At 40.8% G+C, this 20,920-nt stretch overlaps 1 protein-coding gene across 2 annotated transcripts in view; it reads left to right on the top strand.

Moving 5' to 3' along the window:
• Positions 1 to 3,026: 3,026 nt before the first annotated feature.
• megf6b (multiple EGF-like-domains 6b) overlaps positions 3,027 to 20,920 on the top strand; it is a 67,836-nt gene continuing 49,942 nt past the window's right edge. For both annotated transcript variants that reach the window (XM_061784014.1, XM_061784012.1), the window contains exons 1-4: positions 3,027 to 3,366; positions 5,044 to 5,178; positions 7,244 to 7,353; positions 16,942 to 17,046. In XM_061784014.1, coding sequence (XP_061639998.1) covers positions 3,272 to 3,366; positions 5,044 to 5,178; positions 7,244 to 7,353; positions 16,942 to 17,046 — 445 coding nt within the window. In that variant the 5' untranslated portion in view covers positions 3,027 to 3,271. The remainder of the gene's footprint in view (positions 3,367 to 5,043; positions 5,179 to 7,243; positions 7,354 to 16,941; positions 17,047 to 20,920) is intronic.

Genomic DNA, 20,920 nt, shown 5'->3' with positions numbered 1-20,920 from the left:
CAAGTTATAGTGTTTTTGTTCATTTCTCCAAGAGTTGTTTTCACAGTGGCGACACAGTGACGACTGGTTAGCACATCTGCCTCACATTTCTGGGTTCCCGGGTTCAAATATGGCCTCCCTGTGTAGCATTTGCATGTTCTCCTCGTGCCTGTGTGGGTTTTCTCCGGATGCTGTGGTTTCCTCCCACATTCTAAAAACATGCATAGTAAGTTAACTGAAGATGCTAAATTGTCCGTAGGTGTGAATGTGAGTGTGGTTGTTTGTTTATATAAACCGCCACATCCCACTTATAAGAGGGTGTGCGTGTGATTCACATTGTATGACTGAAGGCCGCATTTGACCAAAAAACAACAGAATGGTGACCAAAGCAAGCGGCAGCAACGTGAAGCCACTGCCTATTGTTTTGATATAAACAAAAGTAAGGTCTTTTGTCAATGTTCAGGTGTTTTATTGCTCAAAAATGTGAGGTGACAAACCACATTTGTTCACATGGGCATGAAAATCCTTAAAACTGTTAACAGTTAACTATTTCAATAGTTCCACTTCTTACTTCTGCTTATTATGAAAAAAAACAAACCTACATTTTAGCGCAGAAAGCCAAATTCAATACAGGTGGTCTTTAGTTTACAACAGAGTAAGTTTTCTACGGTGGCGACGTAAAGTGAATTTGTACTCAAGCCAGAAACTGCCGTAACCTGCCACTAATCTACGCTAATGTCGGAGCATAATAAATTCAATAAATACAGTGTTTGTATTTGCCTTCTTGTGCTGCATGACCACATAGGCCTACGGTATTTTTCAGTCATTACTTTGCAAGTCACAAAAGTAAGTTTCAAGTCTTTGCCCTCAAGTCCCGAGCCAAGTCGCAAGTCAAGACATGCAAGTTTCTAGTCAAGTCCCAAGTCGAGACAAGCAAGTCCCGAGTCAAGTCGCAAGTCCTATACTTCGAGTTTTGAGTAATTTTAACAACAATAATAATATATTTTAATATTTATATTTATATATACATATATTTACAATTTATATATATATATATATATATATATATATATATATATATATATATATGTATATATATATATATATATATATATATATATATATATAATTTACAATATATTGTATTAATATGAAAATGTATAAAATAAAATGTATATGTATAATTATATATTTAATATATTTTAAAACCATACTCATAAAAAAAAAAAAAAATCAAACAAGTCCATTGAACCTTAAAAAGAAAACTACAGGGCTGATCAAAATGTATGCACCTTCAAAGCCGTAGTTTTTGGCCCTTCAAAAATGATCAATAGTATGTTTTCAGTAGTTATTCTTTAAAAATGCTATGCTCCAATTTACTTTTTCTCACTTTATTTCTGAAGTTACATAAAGCAGACCTGTCACAAATGAGAATTTGCATCCGGTAGTGCTACAATTAACCAATCGAGTATCCTACTGACGATTTTATCGAATAAAGTAATCGGATAAAATATATTTTTGTTTGGATACACAAGAGAAAATGAGACATTCCACTTAATAATGAACGACCTATTGGTTTCCTGGGTTTAGGGAATCAACAGTATATTTCTTAAATTCACATCGTGCATGTAGCAGGAACCTGCATTTTCTTGTCTTCAAACATTTCTAGTGAGGCAATTTCAAACACAAACACAAGTACAAATAAATAAAACACAAATATGACTAGATTTCAGTTTGAACTTGTCATTTCTTGTGAGTACCAAAAACATAAGGCATTAATAAAAAAATAAAATAAAAAAAGAAGAAGAACACAAGTTTGTCATCTTGTTATAGAGGCACAATTTTACCCCACTGAGGTACCTAATGTAACTGCCACATTTATTGTTGATTTATGTTGGACTATTTATTTTCTAATAAAAACCTGACTTTAGGTAGTGTCTTAAAGTGACCTCCTGGTCCATTCTTCTCATTGTAACAGGCCGATCCCTGTTAAAAAAGAAAAGAAAAGAAAAAACCCCTCAAATTGATCTTTAGTATGATGGGACACTTCCACCTGAGTGATATCGATTGAGAATGGCATCTTTATGATTACATCATTCAGGAATTCCAATAATAAAATTAACAGCATGTTGAGCTATTGAGAGACAACTGCAGTGTTCGTTTCTCAATATTTTAGGAGGACAAGTGGCAAGTCTTTTCATCTCAATCGGCTCGAGTCAGAGTGAAGTCACAAGTCTTTGCATTTTGTCGAGTCTAAAGTCATCAAATTTCTGACTCGAGTCCAAGATGTGACTCGAGTCCACACGGCTGGCATTTTTACACTGCTGTGCAAACTACATGATTGGACAATCGTAACTGTCGTAAACAGATGAACCCCTCTAACACGGTCCCTGACAGGAAAACGTGGGAAACCTCCCTGTTTACATGGATGCACCTTTCAGTTTGTATAAATAGCCGAGCCCTTAGTTGTCTGTGTCCTAATTCGAACGTCATGTAGCCGACGCCGCGTCCTCCTGCGAGGGCCTTTCAGCAGTGACCCGCCACTCTTTGGGGGTCACGAGCACACATGTGAGCAATGAAAGCTTTGTTTACCAGAACAGCGGCGGCTGCCGACCCCTTGACCGCACGGTCAGCTGTTTGCTCACTCGCACACTGGCCATTAGAGGACTTCATGGGACCCTCGAACCCACTGCAACTGATAACATTACTTCAAGACTGTTATGAGAGGACATGTTCTTGTTCGTTGTTTTTTTTTATTTTTTTTTATTTTGTTATCATTAATACTTGTATTTGTGCCAGTATTTTATTTCTTAAAAGGTGTCCATAATAGTTTGTGTAGTGATATTAAACAAATCACGTTACAGCTCTTAACTCAAGTCAGTTTATTAAGTTGGAAGTGTTTGCTGGACATTTTGCGCACTGCAGGGTGCGCGTGTGTGCTTGCGCGGGGCTTTGAACAACACTCCTCCCTACCAACACGCACACACATTACCAAGTGAATGGAGCGAGCCTCCTCCAGGTCTTTTTTTCTTTCCCCCAGTGAAACATCTGCACGGATGAGCTTCTGTTTTCTGGTTGATTTTTGACAGTGTGTCACGCACACACACTCACACAGAACGAGAAAAAGCGATGGATGTGTCATCCTTGGAGTAATTGACTCATTTCCACGCGGAACATCACCTTACGTGCCTTTTGAGTATTTTTAAAATTATATATATATATATTTTTCCAAATCCCGTTAATAGGTGCTTTTTGAGCGAATCACGTCTTTGAAAGCAAGAAGAGGAGGGTTATGGAGAGCGTGTTTATATTGCTTTTTTTCTTCGTATTTGTTCGCGCAGCCCACGTTTACCGGTATGGCAACGCCAACAGCCTTCAGCCGTTTATGTGAGTAACCATTTGATGTCTTCTATGATTGTGTTTTGCACGCTATGCAACAGGTTCCTGTAAGAGTGCAGCGGTGAGTCCCTGGAAATGCGTCGTCTGTAATTGACACGATTGCACATTGCCTGCGTGCAGGCATTCTTTCACCTTAGAGTTTGAAGTCAAGCGTCAACAAAACCACTGAATGGTAAATGAAGAGGGGATGGAGATTTGACAAAGATGATGACGAGTCCTTGCGCTCCCATTCTGTGTTTTGTAGTGTTGATGTTTGTTGCTGCACTTCTAAAGTTAGTTTGTGGTCATATTTCTGCATGTTTTCATTCAGTCCAAATAGTTTTCCTCAAGCTTTATTAATGGAAGTCGACTTCCAAACACATGTCCCCCCCAAAAAAAACAATGGAAAAAAGTAAATTAGCTTATTCTTCTTAGCTTTCAGGGGGAATTTGCAATTTTGCCCCAAGAATCACTTTTAGTGACATTTGTTAAAACAGTCATTATGACTGACATAAATACATGATAAACATGATATGTGAAAAATATAAGCGGCCTCTGGCCCTATCTTGCGTTTCTCAATATGAAGAAACCACTGCACCTGAGGAAAACCAACCAATCAGAAAGAAGACGTGACTTATGAGGTGTCAATCGTTTCTCGCACACTCATTAACGGCACACCCCGTGCAAAAAAATAAAACTTAAAACTGATAACATTTCATTTTTGTGTAACACTCCATTATGAAGAAAGTGCTTTTCTCTGGAAACAAGGTCCCGGGTCAGGGCAAGGCTGTGGGGATATATATATATATATATATATAAGTACATTTTTTCATTCATTTTATTGTAATTTTATTGGTTATTAATTGTAATTACAATAAGTGGTCATTTTAGTTCTCGCGGCACAGTGAATGACTGGTTAGTGCGTCTACCTCACAGTTCTGAGGACCGGGGATCAATCCCCTGGCCCCGCCTGTGTGGAGTTTGCATGTTCTCCCCGTGCCTGCGTGGGTTTTCTCCGGGCACTCCGGTTTCCTCCCACATCCCCAAAACATGCATGGCAGGTTAATTGACAACTCTAAATTGCCCGTAGGTGTGAATGTGTGTGCGAATGGTTGTTTGTTTACATGTGCCCTGCGATTGGCTGGCGACCAGTTCAGCGTGTACCCCCCTCTCGCCCGAAAATAGCTGGGATAGGCTCCAGCACTCCTTTGTGAGGATAAGCGGCTCAGAAAATGGATGGATGTATTCTGTTTTTATTTAGGTTTAACACAACATCCCAACTTCATCGGAATTGGGGTTGTAGAAAGTCGTACTGTTCTCTTTTATCACTACGGCTCGTCATGTTTTGGCCTTTTGCATATGAAGTGGAGGATACCAGAATATAATGAATATGCCCCCCAACATTAGTTTTCTACAAATAATCGTACATGATGTTTTTGTTTGAAATGTTACTAAAAAGATAGACTTTTCGGATGACTTAAAATTTCTCAAGATGACTAATGTATGACCTACAAAGAAAACATCAACAGCCACAGCATAAACGCGACGACTTACTGAAGCTCGGCCGTCTCTCTTCGCTGTCGGGTTCCTCAAATCGACCCCACAGCTGTAAATCTTTTTCACCTCAACAAAACATTTTGACACCATACTTGACTGTCTTCCCCCCCCCCCCCCCTTTCCTGGAAGGCCCAATGTTTGCATGGAGCAGGAGGTGATGCTGGTCGCCCAGAGGCAGCCGTGCGTGCAGGCTTTCACACGCATGGTCAAAGTGTGGAAGCAAGGCTGCGTGGGACAGTCGTGGTGCATTGGATATGAGAGGAGGTGAGGAACTTCATGTCCACGTTCTCGTCGCATACTCCCTCACTTCATGTATTTGGACCAGGTGTGGACAAAGTATGGCCCGCAGGCCACATACAGCACACCCAGTTCTTTAATTTGCCCAACATTCTTTCCCCAAAATTTGGTTAAAATTGAAAAAAATTGCATTTATTTATTATCTATATACTTTTTGACTCTAGTCGTTAAATTATTTATTGTAAATAAAATAACTATGAGTAAAATAATGTTGGAGGTGGCACGGTGACGACTGGTTAGAACATTTGCCTCACAGTTCTGAGGACCCGGGTTCAAATCCGGCCTAGCCTGTGTGGAGTTTGCATGTACTCCCGTGCCTGGGTGGGTTTTCTCTGGGTAGTTTCTTCCCACATCCAAAAAACATGCATGTAAGGTTAATTGGAGACTCTAAATTGCCCATAGGTGTGAATGTGTGTGCGAATGGTTGTTTGTTTGTATGTGCCCTGCAATTGGCTGGCGACCAGTTCAGTAAGTACCCTGCTTCTCGCCCAGAGTCAGCTGGGATTGGCTCCCGCACGCCCGCGACCCCGGTGAGGATAAGCGGTACAGAAAATGGATGGATAAACAATGTTACATAATGAAATTTACATTTTTGTATTTAGTTTATTAAATAATTGGTTAAACAATTCTAGTTAATTAAAAACAATAATATTAAAAATTTATTATTTAAAAAAAGTATTATTTGTGTTTTTTGTAATTAATGTAACTCATTAAATAATTGGTTTACTGATTTATTTTAAATAATACAAAAAGTAGTCAAATAAAGTTTACATATGTACTGATTTATTGTATTAAATGATTGGTTAATTAATTGCAATTAATTGATGATACAAATAGATATTTTTAAATATTATTTTAATATTAAAATACATTAGTGTAGGTTAGTGATAGATTCAGGTGTTTTCTGACTTTTCCAGCCAAATTTGGGTTATGTCGTCGCTGTAGGAACAGAACTCCTTCTTAAACCGATAACCACCTGTAATGAGTTTGCAATTTTTCAGTTATCGAATCAACATGGCAAATGTAAAATGAACATAGCCTCCAGAATAAGTAGTAATAACAACAACCTCATAATTCTCAAGTCTGTGATTATTTAGACAGTACAGTGATCCAACTTGACTAATTAGATGGACTTTTAAAGTAATGTAATACTGTCATTTTAATGTATGTGCAGTATGAATTGAGGTTTGGTGAGGGGGCAAAAAGGTCTACAATTCTGGAACGCACCTAATTTTATAATTAAAATATTTTGTGTCAAACTCATTTGAACTTTTTGAAAAAAGAAATTGAGTTTTTTTTTGTTCGAAAATATAAATATATCTAATTAGATGAAATGTGATCTTTCTTTTTAATTGATAAATTGTCCATAAATTCAATAAAATAAAATAATTTATGTCATGGCATTGTATGGCCTTGCGTTAAAAAGCACAGTAGAGTATATATGAATCAATGTCTCCCATCAAAGAGGTGGTGGACAGGATGGATGATCTGGTTGACCAGAGTGTGGATAAACTTTCAACGGACGTCTTTGAATTGTCTCCACCAGTCACGTTTGGTTTTATCCTTCACTAACAGCAGGAAACCATCATTTCTACTCCCTTCATCTTCAACAAAACCCATATCTCCATTTTTCTCCTGGGCTTGTCTTCTAATGACAGCCGTCTTACAGTTAAGTGCAAGGTGTAGCCCCCCCCAACACCAACCCTACTCAACCCAACTAGCTATTAAACACACAAAGGTCTCCACAGTCAACATTCCACAGTCTTAATGGTAACGCAGAGTCATTCCACGTCAGAGGTTCTCACTCCCTCCTTTGAAGGCCGCCGAGGGCTACAATTACCCGTTGTAAACAAAGCACCTTGTCACGAGTCCTAATGTCCGTGGCGGTGCCGCAATGAAAGGGGTCACAAAAGTACAAGGGATCACCTACGCCGAATAAAACGGTTGAAAAACAAAACTTGATTATTTAATGCACCATTCTTCACTGTCATGTGTCTGATTGAGCGGTTGTCTGTGTTTGCCATGCTGACAGGACGGCGTACTACACAGCGTACAGACAAGTGTACCGGCAGGATTCTCACACTGTCTACAAGTGCTGCCATGGATGGTCTCAACTCAATGGAGAAGCAGGTTGCCTTTATCGTAAGTAAAGTGTTCCCCCACCTATCCATCTAGTGACCATTTTGGAGTTTTTATAATATGCTTACTTACCTTCACATGTGGGAAAGGAAAAGCCACAGTCACAATGCTTTTTAAGCTGTTTCTTGAACGCAGGGTGAACAGTAAAACCCATAGACACGTTCATCACATTCACGCAGGAGCTGCTGTTAGCCACAGCTCACACCCAGACACTCACACGCAGACTGGCCCCACTTCTTTAAGGCATATATCAAATATTACAATTCATACAGTATTTTCTTTTTGATGCTTACTTTTTTTTGGTGTTCAAATATATTTACATTGTGTTTTAAAAGCGTGTTTAATACATGTAAATGTGTTTCAAGCGTGCGGGAGGGGTACAACTATTGTGAAAAAACTGTACTGTATTTATGATACCCCGTCTTTTTTCTGTTTTCACTTTTCTGTATAAAAGACACCAACACGGAATGGGTCGGACAAAGTCTGCCCGTCGATTTTCTGCCATCTGACGTATTATCTGAGCCATGGCGGAGGCAATATTGTGCCCACGTGTATTGTGAATGCCAGAAAGAAGGGACAGAAGTGGGACTTCTCGTCATCGTCCTATTATGTGAATGCGAAAGTCCGTATCGATGTGTGAAAGTGGACCCTGTCGTTGCAATTGTGGAACTTTCTCAACTTCACTGGGTTGGCCTCCTACGGCTTCTTACAGCTCTGACGCTGGAATTCTAAGGGATCTCTGTGTTAAAAAATGGTCAGCTGAGCCTTTGTTGTGTGCAGAAGATGCACTAGACCTTTTTACACTGCCTGTTAAATCAAAATGGCGGGGACAAAGTTAAACCGGCAAATTTCACCCTTCTGAAAGAGACAAGATGACGCATGCTTGTAAGGGAATCCACACTGACAGGCTTGGCTGTCCAACAACTGTTGTATACGTCACACCAGACAAAGTCGCTGACGTCATCTAATTATCTAGCTGGAGACTGGCACATTGCTGTGTGAAAGTATGCATAACTATGGCAATATCCCGCTTTAGATTGGTTCTGAGTAAAAGCTGCTTTGGTCTTCTATTACGGCTCTCATGCGGCAATCTTAAGGAAGCTCTCTATTTATAAATGATCAGATTACCTTTTTTTGTGCACAAAGGAGGCACTAGCCTTTTACACTGCCTGCAAAAGCTGCCAGTTTCCTGCCTGTTTTCTGTAAATGTGTTCTGTATGAACACAAAAAAATCGAACAGGAAATTTCCTGCCTTCTGAGGTAGTGTCAGAGATTTAACAGCAGCTGGACTACTCCTGTGTGTGGGAACTCTGCATTGCAGTATGTGAAGTTTAACGCATGACACTCGCTTTCTCTCCCCGTTGTGTTGAAAGGAATCGTGTACTGTCCCAGAATTACAGGATTTTATACTTCACACCAGACATTGGCAATGGCATGTAGTGGCTCCATGATCATGCACGGTTGTGGCGCTAATAGTCCTTCTCCTCACCCTTGGCTCTGAATGAAAGTTCTTCAATCAGAGGGTCAAAATGGTCAAGAGGTGCTTTAACTTTGGACAGTGATCAGATATTGTCAGTCAGCACCATTGTGTTGTGAACCGACCCGACTCGGTCATGTACAGTAATGCACAGCCGTGTTGCCATGCTAGGTATCGGCTCTAAGACAGACCATCCCGTTCTTATGCCAGCAATTCATTGCCAAGGTGCTTAAAACCATGATTCATCAGCTGGAGTTGGGGACACCACCTGCTGGTATGCACAAATAGAACAAAGAACCCCAAATATGAAACAGCCAGGTCACAGGCCCATTTACGGAAAAAGTCCAACCGGTTCACACTGCCAGCAGCTCGCCTTTCTGGCGGATAAGCTTAGTTTCACACGTTTGACACCGAGAAACCTCCTTTGATGGGATTTTGTAGCCACTGATCCACATCGCTTAGCCTGCATACCATGTACAGTCCCTCGCTAAAGCTTTCCAGTAAACAGTTGGTCCCCGCTAACCTGACCTCCTGTTTTTCTATATAGAAATGTTTTGAGAAGCATTTCCATCTTCTCACCTCGAGACTGATTTTCCAGTCATGAAGGTGTGAGGCCTGGGTTAAAGTCCCGTTACCACCATCTAAGATTTGTTATGATAGAATAGGCTTACACAAGCAGCACGGTGAAATTGTGGTTAGCACGTCTGCTGCGCAGTTTTGAGGTTCTGGGTTCAAATCGCAGTTTAGGCCCTCCTGTATTTTTCTCCCAGTGCTTGTGTGGGTTTTCTCAGTGAAGCATACCACACTACTGCGCCCTGTTCTGAAAGTGCAACGGTACGGGTAGGATATTTCCCAAATACCTACATGTAGAAATTCCATCCATATCAATGGTGATAATCCTCATTAGGGTCATAGGATCATAGGTAAGATGGCGCCTACCCCAGCTGACACCTTACATTGGTCGCCAGTCAATCACAGGGCAAATATAGATAAAGTTTTCCCACTCATATTCACACCTAGGGACAATTGAGAGTTTTTAATTCATTGACTGCCATTGACGGGTATAGAAGTCAAATATTCATGTTAACTGGGAGGGCTGCAATGAATATTAATGAAGTTAATGAGTACCCGGTGAAAACCCATGCCAGCAAGGTGAGAATGCACAGGAAGGCCTGAGTTGGGATTTAAACCCACTGTGAGACAGACATACTAACCACTAGTTCATTGTGCTACTTGTGTGAAAATTACCACTTTAACAAACCTTATTTGGTGGAAAAGGGACTTAGGCGACTCAAAAAGTTAGGGATATTGGGCTATCGGGTGAATTTTCAGGATTAACCTAAAACCTAACCTAACACTTTTACAGGTGAACTTAATTTGACCTTCTAGAAACTTTAAAATGTGCATGTTCTACCGTACAGTGTTTCAGTACTTACTATGCAAGTACAGTCTTCTTCATCATGAGACCAAGACTACACCTAACAATTGGACTTACTTGGAAATGTACTTGTGAATTTTGCCCTTAAAGCTCCTTGCTACAGCAAATAGCGCAAAAGTACAGAAACATTGAGCAGTTGTACATGTTCATTCAAATGTTGATAGAAGGTAAAATTATGCTCACTTGTAAAGGTTGTAGTTCATTTTACAGTAGGTTCATCCTAAAATTTCACCAAGATTTCCCAAAACCTTTTGTCAGTAGCGTGGCCACAGCCCAGGCCTCAAATCTTCACGATAGGAAAATGAGTCTTGGGGAAAGTTCTCTGGAGCGTGCGCAGATGTCATCACAGTCGTATTGTAGCTTCTCCTGTCGTTGCTCTTCAAAGAGCTCTTTGTGTGTGCGGTACATCTTTTCCACATTGGTTACAAAATTGCATCTTGCTCCCTTCCCTTCAAGTGAGTCTGCTTTGTTTTAACACAGTCATCAAGAGATGATCTTAAAAAGACATTCCTTGGGAGTCGGGACTTCCCAGTGTCTCCCTTATTTCAGAAGACAGGAGGGGTTTAGCTCCTCTTTTCGCGGGACAATGGCTGCACCTCCTAACGGACTTTTATTTCCGTAACCAAATATGTTGCAGGACTTGAAGATGGGACGAACTAATTACCCTGAGCCAGGATAAACGCTCGCTTGCACTGCAATCCTCCGACTTTAGTGCACCTTGTGTTGAGAATAGATTTCTTCTTTCCGTGCGTGTGTGCGTGTTTGCCTCATAAACTGTCGGTGTGAGTTCATGAGGCAAATGACGTGCTGTTGTTGAGGTTCTAACCACATTGTAGGTCCAGCGCACATCAAGGCTGGGAAGTAGCTGAAGGTCACATAGTAACATCTATCATTAGCTAACCATTTTCCCTCTTATCTTTGACTCCATTGTAGTTGCCTAAATGTAGGTTTCCTGTCATCGGGTTCCACTTCACCCTTGTAGTGAAGTCATTTTGCATAATGACTCCTTTAAAACATTATTATTACTATTATTATTTTTACAATAATAGATATTTATGAGGTTTTTTTTCCCGGAGTAAATACTAATATGAAAACCTTGTTACGAAATTGTCTTTGTAAAATGATTTTTTGTCCTCATAATATTGCTGAGCTTATCCCATCCATACTTTTGGTGAGAAAAATTGTGGACTCGTTACCAGTCAATCAGAGGGCATATAGACAAACGAATGACTTAACAACGTTTTTTTTTCATCTAAAAAAAACTTATGATGTAGTTCTTCCAATATTACCACATTTTTCTAAAGAAGAATTGAACTGTAATCTTACAAGAAAACATTGAAATATTACTAATTTAGTCTTGGAACATTCAGACTTTTTTTTGTAACTCCAATTTCTAAGTAACTCTAATCTTACAACAAATAATCCTAATATTTCAAATGTATATTATTATATTAAATATTATTTTAGAATACTATTTATTCAGTATATATTTATATATTATTCTATTCTTGCAATATTGATATAAAAATACCTCTAAAAATACTTCAAAAACATTTAATGTTACACATCTTTTAAAAAGTGTAATACTATGACTTAAAAAAATACTTTATCTAAAAAGTGACTGTCTTGAAATATTGAAATATTCTTTCTAAAAAATGTACCGCTTCACTCTCCTTTTTTTCTAACGTTACGACTTAATTTCCCCTATGACTTTTCCGTTTTTTTTTTCCCTTTCAGTGTGGCCTAACACTTATTTATACCAACACAATTAATTATTGCTATAAAAAATAATTAAGACACCATATGTGATGCATTATTTTATATATCAGTCAGTACTAGCCTTAAGACATTAGAGACATGTTCCTTTCTTTTGGAACATTAGCCGCCCTTCGCTCTATACATCTCCAAGGTGACTCTTGTGTGCTTCCGAGACGACTCCAATTGTCTCGATGGCTCGACGTGCCCCTGACGAAGAGTTTAAGAGCACTTGACTTTGCGATGGCGACTTCCTCCATTTGAGGGTTTTAGAGCATCGTTCAAAGTCTATGAGTTGCCTCGGCACGGAGCCACAGACCCGGAAAGGGTGACGGGGTCAGTCAGGAGTGGAAGCAAGTGGTTACGTTGATTGATGGTAACAATATCGCTGTAGTGCTGGTTAGGGGGGTCTGAGGGTCAGGGACAATGTCCTCCTGGTTAACTGCCAAATGGGAACTGGCCTTCCTTTGTGGCGGGACGGAGCTGGCAGAGGTAGTACATGCAAAACAGGCCGAGTGGTCCGAACAAAGGAAATGGTCCGGTGTCTAGCATGGGTGGTCTTCATGCGGGTATCATAGCACAGTACGTTGGAGCTCATGGGGACCACATTGCGCAAAGCTGAACGCAAATAGGCGCCAACCCAGGTGCATCCAAATTTGAATGACTGGAATTCCTAAAAAAATAAAGAATAAACCAGACTGAAAAATACCTACATTAAACATGGCACAAATCTGATTACTGCGATTGGCTGATTACCAGTTCAGGGTGTATCCCGCCTCTTGCCCAGAGTCAGTTAGGATAGGCTCCTGCACGCCTGCGACCCTAGTGAGGATAAGCGCTACGGAAAATGAATGAACGATCAAATCTGATTAAATGAAGAAAAAAATGCACTGATTTTAATATTGAGAACATATCTTGTTCCTCTTCAAATCCACTTATACTCAATGCTGCTCGAGTTCCTCAGGTGTACTATAAATTATTTTTGTTTTTGGGGCCTTAACGTACCTATGTGTGTGTATCCTGGTGAAAACTTTTAGCGGTTCCAAAAAATATTTGCGGTTCTGAACATGAGCCCTGGAATGTTTTGGAAAAAAATTAGCCCTCGACAATTGTTTCACCGACCGATAGACAAAAAATTTGGTGGAAATGTCGATCATAACATAACTCACATAAAGTCTAAGGGACCCATGCCTGAAAATGAACAGGAAATTGGGCCATTTTGTTTATAAGCAACTCTTTTGGGGCAAATTCCAGGACTCATACGCAGGCGAAATCTTATTATGGAATTTGTCAAGAAAATCCCCAATCGGAAGCAGGTGTACTGAACAGATGGTTGAAGTGAAATTGCCAAGCATTTTTGCATATGTGAATGAAGCATGGTGTCAAAGTTTGTTGATCATTGTAAGGGTTTGCCATAAAAAAAAAAATTGCATATGAGGGCCCATTCATTGCTGCTAGCAACTTTTAATTTGGTCTGTATTTTCTCATTGCTGAGAAATTTATCAGTAGCAGGATGAAAATATAAACATATACAGTATTTGGGAGGTACTGCTTCTTTCCAGAAGCTATTTGTCACATGTAGCCCAAACAAAAAAACATTCTGCCTCTTTGCCCTGTGTGTCGGTTGGTGCATCACGGCTAACTCCCTGGTTCTCCGCGAATCACCGACCACTTCACTTTCTTAACCTAACAAGCACATAGTGCCTTGAGGGACACAGGTTTTGTAGCTTTAAAGTCCCAGAAACACTCCAAATTCGGCAGGTGTATCCTCGTGAAACCTTACACATTATAGGAATCTTAGACACAACCTCCCAAAACTCATTCAATAGCTCCCAATGGAGTGTTAAAATCAAATGGCTTCTGGTTTCACAAATCGGCACAAAATCCTGCAGAACAGCCAAAAAAGCCCAGGAGATCCATGTTGTAAAACAAACCGAAACTCGTTTGCAAATCTCATGCTTTGACTCCGGTCGTCATGGTAATGAAAGCTTGACCCACCATTGGCCCAATATAGAGTGAGATGAGGGCTGGCTTACTTGTATGAGACAACAAGATAAGTGTGTGCAATGATAAATTATTGACATCATTCTTGAAGTTTGGGTTATGAGTGGTGATGAGATATGTCACAGACATGTTATTAAGACACCTGGCTAATGCATACAATCTCCTTTAAAACATAAAATCCACCTGACCCAATGTAGGTCTCCATATCGACCACAAAGCGCTGAGCCTTACCAAGCAGGGTCTTGCCAACTTCCTAATTGTTACTGTGCTTATTTAGCCAAACTCACTATATATCCAGGTCTGTTTTGTAACAACACATGGTTAAAATCTTTGAAGAAGCCTGCCAGACTTCACCTGACATAACTGCTTTACAAAAACTCTTTGAAATGACACATTCCTGCACACAGCAAACACATGATTTGTTACCTCAAAGTGCAGTGTTGATCTCTGGGAACACCACTTACCTTTTTGTGTCTGTGAATTGGCCCCAAAAATGCTCCCCCCCACCCCCTGTATGGACCGCTCTCTGACTCTCTGAGGGTTAAACAGATTGACGGGGCCAAAACAAACACCGGGCTGCCTCTGTGACGATGTGGTCATCCTCTTGGCGAGCTAGAAGAGCGACACCTGCTTCAGGCTTTTCAGTTTGCTCAGCACGAGTCGTTGCCCCCGCTTTGTTTGCCTCCGCTCTCTGCGGACGCCGCTAATCCCTTCGGAGAAGGTGTCTTTGTAGTGAAGTGCAGACTTTCCCTGTGACGGATGAGAGTGAGTTTTATGCCACGCCGAATGCCACATTTAGGCTTTTAATTCAGGAGAGATTAATCAGCATGAGCTACTTAGGATGAGGGGACACCAAAAAAAAAAACAGCCACTGAGTAGTTGGAAGTGGGTTCTCCGTGGGCACTCTGGCTTTTCTCCTGTTTTATGTGACCTGGCCTTCCCTGTGACAAAATACAACCCAAGATGTTGTATATCAAGCACGGAGGTGAACGAATCTCCTCTGTGCGAACGTCGTCTGGAGGGTCCCGAGGGTTCTGTCGTTGTCTGACACACGATGAAAAGCGGATGTTTTGGCTGGAGTGCTGGCCTCTGTGGAGCCTCATGAAGTCTGCACTCAATTGTGCCTATTAGAGACCTCCACGTCGTGTCCTGTTCCTTTGTGTGGAGATGTCATTCCCCATGGCTGACATGATACCCCCGAAGCCCGGCTGCGAATATACCTCTTCCGATGTGTGTTTTTAATTCTCTAAAGCACAGTTTGCACTCGCTTTGCAGAGAAACAGATGTCTCTTTAAATCCCAGTAGAGTTATAGCGATGTCTGTGTGTAATTAACGCAGTACTAACACTTTATATTACATCGGAATTTCCTAATTTAGCTCGTGGTAGTCAGTGTTGGGAAAGTAAATTTTCTATGCGAACTAGTTCAAAGTTCAGTTCACCGTTCCAAAAATGAAGTAGTTCAGTTCATAGTTAATTATGAAAAATGTTGAAGTAAGTTGATAATTCCAAAAGTGAAACTGGTTCATTGTTCTTTTTTGTTTTTTCTCAATATGTTGCTGATGGGGTAGTCCCCTTAAAATGCTGGCATTTCATTTTCCCATTGTTTAGTCCACATTAGTAGCCAGCTGCAGCTTTCACCCTACAATCTCAAAAACTTGAGGTTAAACATGTTGCTTGGTATTTTTTTAAATGAGGAATTTAAAAAAAAACAGCACTTTTATCCTTAATGTGCTAACAAAAACACGCAACACAGTTTGACATGAACGATAGTGAAATAACATTGATAACTTTGCATTCCTTGCCGCTCTGGCTGACTATATTGAGAAAATATTTTATTTGAGCTATTCTTATGTTACAAAACAAAATAAATTCCATATCACAACCGTGTGAGTGTATGGATTTTTAGCTAAAGCGTTCTGATACAAATAATAATTTTCTTAGTAGGCGGAATAAATATTTACAATTATTTACTGTATTACAAAAGAACAACCAAAGAACCCATTCACTCCCATTTACGCAGTGTCCCTGAACGCACTTTGTGTTCTGACGCAGCTGCGACGTGTCTGCCATGAATGGCGGCTGTGGCCGCACTGAATCGGTTGCCAAATACAGCGTTTATCCGCCTACATATGAAGACTCGTCAACAGTGTATTCCGACTGGCTTTTTCGCACAAAATATGAACCAGTTCATTGAACTCGTTCAGGTACAACCCTGGTGGTGGTGATTATATCTAGGATACAGTATATCATCAATTACAAATGGCAGTTTTCAATATCTTAACCTTTTTATAAAACGTGAGAGACCCCACACATGACGAGGAGGGGGAAACAAGTGTTAAAAAGCTCTTATAGTGTGTGGTGTACTCAAGATAACCGTCAATGTGCACCACACACATAATTAGGGCTTGAACATACATTGCATAGTTCCTCTTGAAATTCCACTGATTCTTGGTTTTTATTATTCTTCAGCCAAATCAAGCCCTAATGAGGACAAACGTAATAGAAAATGGATGGATGGATCTTTCATGTAGGACTGCTTTATGAATGTACTAATGGCAAGGAACTGCTTGACATTCTGATTTGGAGGCTTAGCACACCTATAGTTCATATCCTAAAATGGTAATATTACCACTGGGTCAGTGACATTCATCTAAAAGTTCAGTTCATATCTAATCTCCTTGTGGGAAGCAGGACTCTTTCACTTGGAAGTAATCCAGTCTGTTGCTACCACACATTTTGGGTGTTGGAATGGAAACGTTCCAGTTGGAGTGTTAAGATTCCTGGAGGCGTCTAAAAGTTCTGCTTTAGTCAGGAGTCAACAGGCGAATGATAAGGCTTTGATAGCGGGAGATTTGCAGATGTTATGACATCAAGCAGGTGTTTCACTTACCTGTGTTTGGTTGTTTTGTCATGCAGCTGTGTGTAGCTACGGCGTGTGCTTCAACGGCGGCCAGTGTCGAGAGGGATCCACCCAGCTATGCGACTGTCCTGCAGGGTTCAACGGGCCCAGCTGCCAGTATGGTGAGTAATAAGCTTTTTTTTGTCTTTCTAGTCGACCTTTGTTTGGATTTATACACTAAGAGTCTTATTTTCCCGTTTTTGCGTAAGTCTGTTTTTTTTACGTACCTGACTTGCACACCTTCAACTTAAACCTGTTCTCCCGTAATGACTTCTGACATACTCACCTTGCGTCAGCGTCTCATTTGTGCCCAAAGACCCAAGAGACGTGATTCATTGAAATCTAAGGCTCACTGTAATTCCCGGTGCGTGGAGTTTTCCCCAGACGTGAATGCCATGAAAATCCATTAGGAAAATATGTCTCTCTTTAAATGGGAAATGAACTTCCGTAATGGATGTGTCGTCGCCAGTGAGACATGCAAACCACTCTGTCCAACGCTACACTTTGAAGCTGAAGAAGCGCATGTTTTTTTATTCTGTATGGAATAAAGCAAATCCAATAGAAGCAAATGTTTCAGAATGCTGATCTTATGACTGAACAGAGGTTTGGATGTCCATCAATAAACAAAAAAGAAAAGAAAAGGGGGTGTGCCTGCCGTTCTATAGATTAAGTGTTGCCCTGCAACCAATTGCGCCACTGAACGGATGAGTCACTTTAACGTACTTGATGACCAACATAGATACTCCGTGTTCTGGTCACACAGCACAAAAAGTTCCAACTATCGTGACACTGAAACATTCGGACAAAAGTAGGAGTAGGGACACCTCCATGGTACCTTACGGCTGAATTTTCTTCGTCTCTCCCCATGTTCTTCAAAACACATACAGCTAATCCTTTGATGCTGGCTGAAATGAAGTCTAGTGAGGAAGCGCTGATGCCAAAAATGTCCATCCACCACACCCATTTTCTATAGCACTGGTCCTCATTAGGGTTGATGGTGAGCTGGAGCCTATTCCAGCGGACTTCGGGTGAAAGAAGCGGGGTATACCGTGGACTGGTCGCAAGCCAATTGCAGTGCATATATAGAAAGACAGCTATTCACAATTACAGCTATGGATTAAATCTCACGCTTTAAGGCTTTCCAGAGTTGACATTCCACTGTACTGTACCACGTTGTCAAAAGCACCCAAAAGAAATTTAAACATCTACGATGTCTTCTTTTTTTTAACACAAGATGTGACCACAGATCCACCGAAGATGACAATATTCAATGTTTAGGCTTCGTTCGTGTTTACCGATATCATGTCATATCATATTTGTATAAATAAATTATATAGATGTATTTAACTTTTGTCTGAAGACACCAGCCATAAAGAAAACACAATTTTTGCAATTTTGACTCCAAACAATTATGTCACCAACCCGTTGTCATACTCGTTAGTGTCGCATATAAAACAAGTCTGCTAATCTCTTTTTCTGGTTAGGTCATGTGACATTGAGCGGATTATGTAAGCGGAAGCAGATCCCGTGAATGAAGTCGGAGGTGTTATAAGTCCATACTTTGAATTTTTTACTGTATTTCCTACCACTTACACTGGAAATTGTTAAAATGACAAAATCCCAAAGTTGCAGACCCAATGGAGGTTTACATTCTATGGCTAACTGTGCATCAAAAGTCACTCAAAACCACCATTGTGTATTATGTCACAAGAGTGTTTTAACACTGCAGTCCAGCAAAGAGGAAAATTGTAATGATAACTAACTTGTCCTTATACATATATGAAATATTTCTTAGAACCTTTAGTGTTAATTCAGGTTTTATAATAGTGACAGCCTGGAATTACTCATTTCTACATTCACTTCCGATTATGTCCAACCATCCATTTCCTATAGCGCTTGTCCTCATTAGAGTTGGGGGTGAACTGGAGCCTATTCCAGCTGACCTTTGGCGAGAGAAACGGGGTGCACCCTGGACTGGTCACTAGGAATAGGACATTCAGAATAGCTGAACCTAACCACTTATTTTTCGTAGTCTCCAACCCCCGCAAATGTATGACGGCTGTGCTGTCTTTTTGGTCAGACATTTCGCTACTCCACAGAGGGTTATAGTCCAGGGAATTATATTTTGCAAGGGACAGTAGCAAAAGGGCGAATTGAAAGTTCTCTGTCTCTGTAATTTGGCCGATTGGAAGACCAGGTGCCAAATACAAGTGATTGGTGATTAGTCGAATTCAATCTCTAAACAACAATATTGCGGGTAGTGAAATCAAAGTTGACTAGTCTGTTCAACGCCTAGTGCACATATAGACAAAGAGCTATTCACACTGACATTCACAACTACGGACAATTGAGAGTCTTCACTGAACCTAACATGCATGTTTTTGGATTAAATCTCACAAATCTCAAGATGTTCCGAAGTCAAGATTCGGCTGTATCACGTGTCTTTTCCATCCCACCAATGAGAATCTCACGGTCAAAGATCAACTCATAACTCATGTGTTGATTATGACACCTTGACAAAATGATGAAGTGATAACATTTTGTATCTAGAAGGTCATAGGTCCACAGTGGCAATATTGTCTTTTGGGAGGGGGGGAGGGGGGGGGATTACATGAGTGGGGGTATCCCGTGAATGCAGTCTGAGGTGTTAAAAGTGCATACTTAGTATTTATTACTCCATTTTCCACCAGTAACAGTGCATATGGTTGAAATGAAAGAGTCCAAAGTAGTAGTCGTAGGAGCTTCCCATTTTATGGCTTATAATTCACACAAAACCTGGAGTTCATACCATCATCATGTGTCACGTCACAAGAGTAAGCACCTTCCTCCAGCCACAGCCTGTGACGAATGACTTCACCTCACATTATTTCTTATGGGGGAACGACTGTTTTGAATTTAGACTTGCAAGTCAACCAAATCGTGTTCCACTTTGGAGGTTTAACTGTAAACTAAATAGCAATAAATCCAGATCCATACAATGGACATCATGAATATAGCATAATAGCATCCTGCTTTTCGATTGGCATGTTCTCCCTGGGTTTTTTTCCGGATACAATACTCCGGCTTCCTACCACGTTCCAAAGACAGGCATGTAGGAATTACCGCAAAGTTTGAATGTGAGTGTGAAAGAGATTGGCTGATCACCAGTCCAGGGTGTACCCCGACTCTCGTCCAAAGTCAGCTGGATTAGGCTCCAGATCACCCGTGACCCTAATGAGGACAAGCGCAATAGAAATTGAATGGGTGGCCTCTTTTTCCACATGAATGGGATTCTTGGCGCCTCAGCAATTTGGCTTCTTGACCAGCAGCGCAAACATTTTATCTGCAGAGACCCCATTGTTGAATTTGAGCTGTTGAAGTGAAACAGCGGAGGTCTCTGTTGTTTTTTTTCCTGATAGCGCACCACACGACAGGAAATTCCTGCAAGTGTCGAAACTGTCCGAGAATGACCTTCCCCCTAAACTCGGACGTGTGAGGATCACATTGAGGTGACAGACCCACCTTGCTCTATTTTCTGAGGAACTTTGCAGTGCAGCAAATGTGTCTTCATGACACCGTAGCGCAAACACTCACTCCCTCCATGCTTGTTAAGGTGCTCGTGATCAAGCCCCGGCAATCTGGCACTGACAGCACGTTTATGTGATCAGAGCTCGGCGCGGTTCATAAGCCGAGCTGAGTTGCTTCTGATTACGTCGTGCTTCATTATCCACGGGAACGCACGTCTGCGCAGACTTTTCCTTTTTAATGTGACACAGCGTGTGGTGGAGGGGGGGATATAGAATTTGGTTGCTGACTTTATTTCCAGTAAACACGCCTGCCGTCTAAGAACGCTGCGGTTGTAACTCATCTCCCTCTCTCATTTGAATGGCCCTGCAGCAGGGGGCCATACTTCCCTGACACTCGAAGGGATGGAACAAATGCTGCGCGACATTGTATGCTTTCACCTTTGGTAAAAACAGATTGCCTCGATAGTTTCATCCACCTGAGACAAATAAA

This window comes from Phyllopteryx taeniolatus, chromosome 9 (assembly GCF_024500385.1).
Source record: "Phyllopteryx taeniolatus isolate TA_2022b chromosome 9, UOR_Ptae_1.2, whole genome shotgun sequence".
Classification (NCBI taxonomy): Eukaryota; Metazoa; Chordata; class Actinopteri; order Syngnathiformes; family Syngnathidae; genus Phyllopteryx; species Phyllopteryx taeniolatus.
The sequence above is the reverse complement of the archived record's forward strand: the minus strand, read 5'-3'. Positions and strand labels throughout refer to the sequence as shown.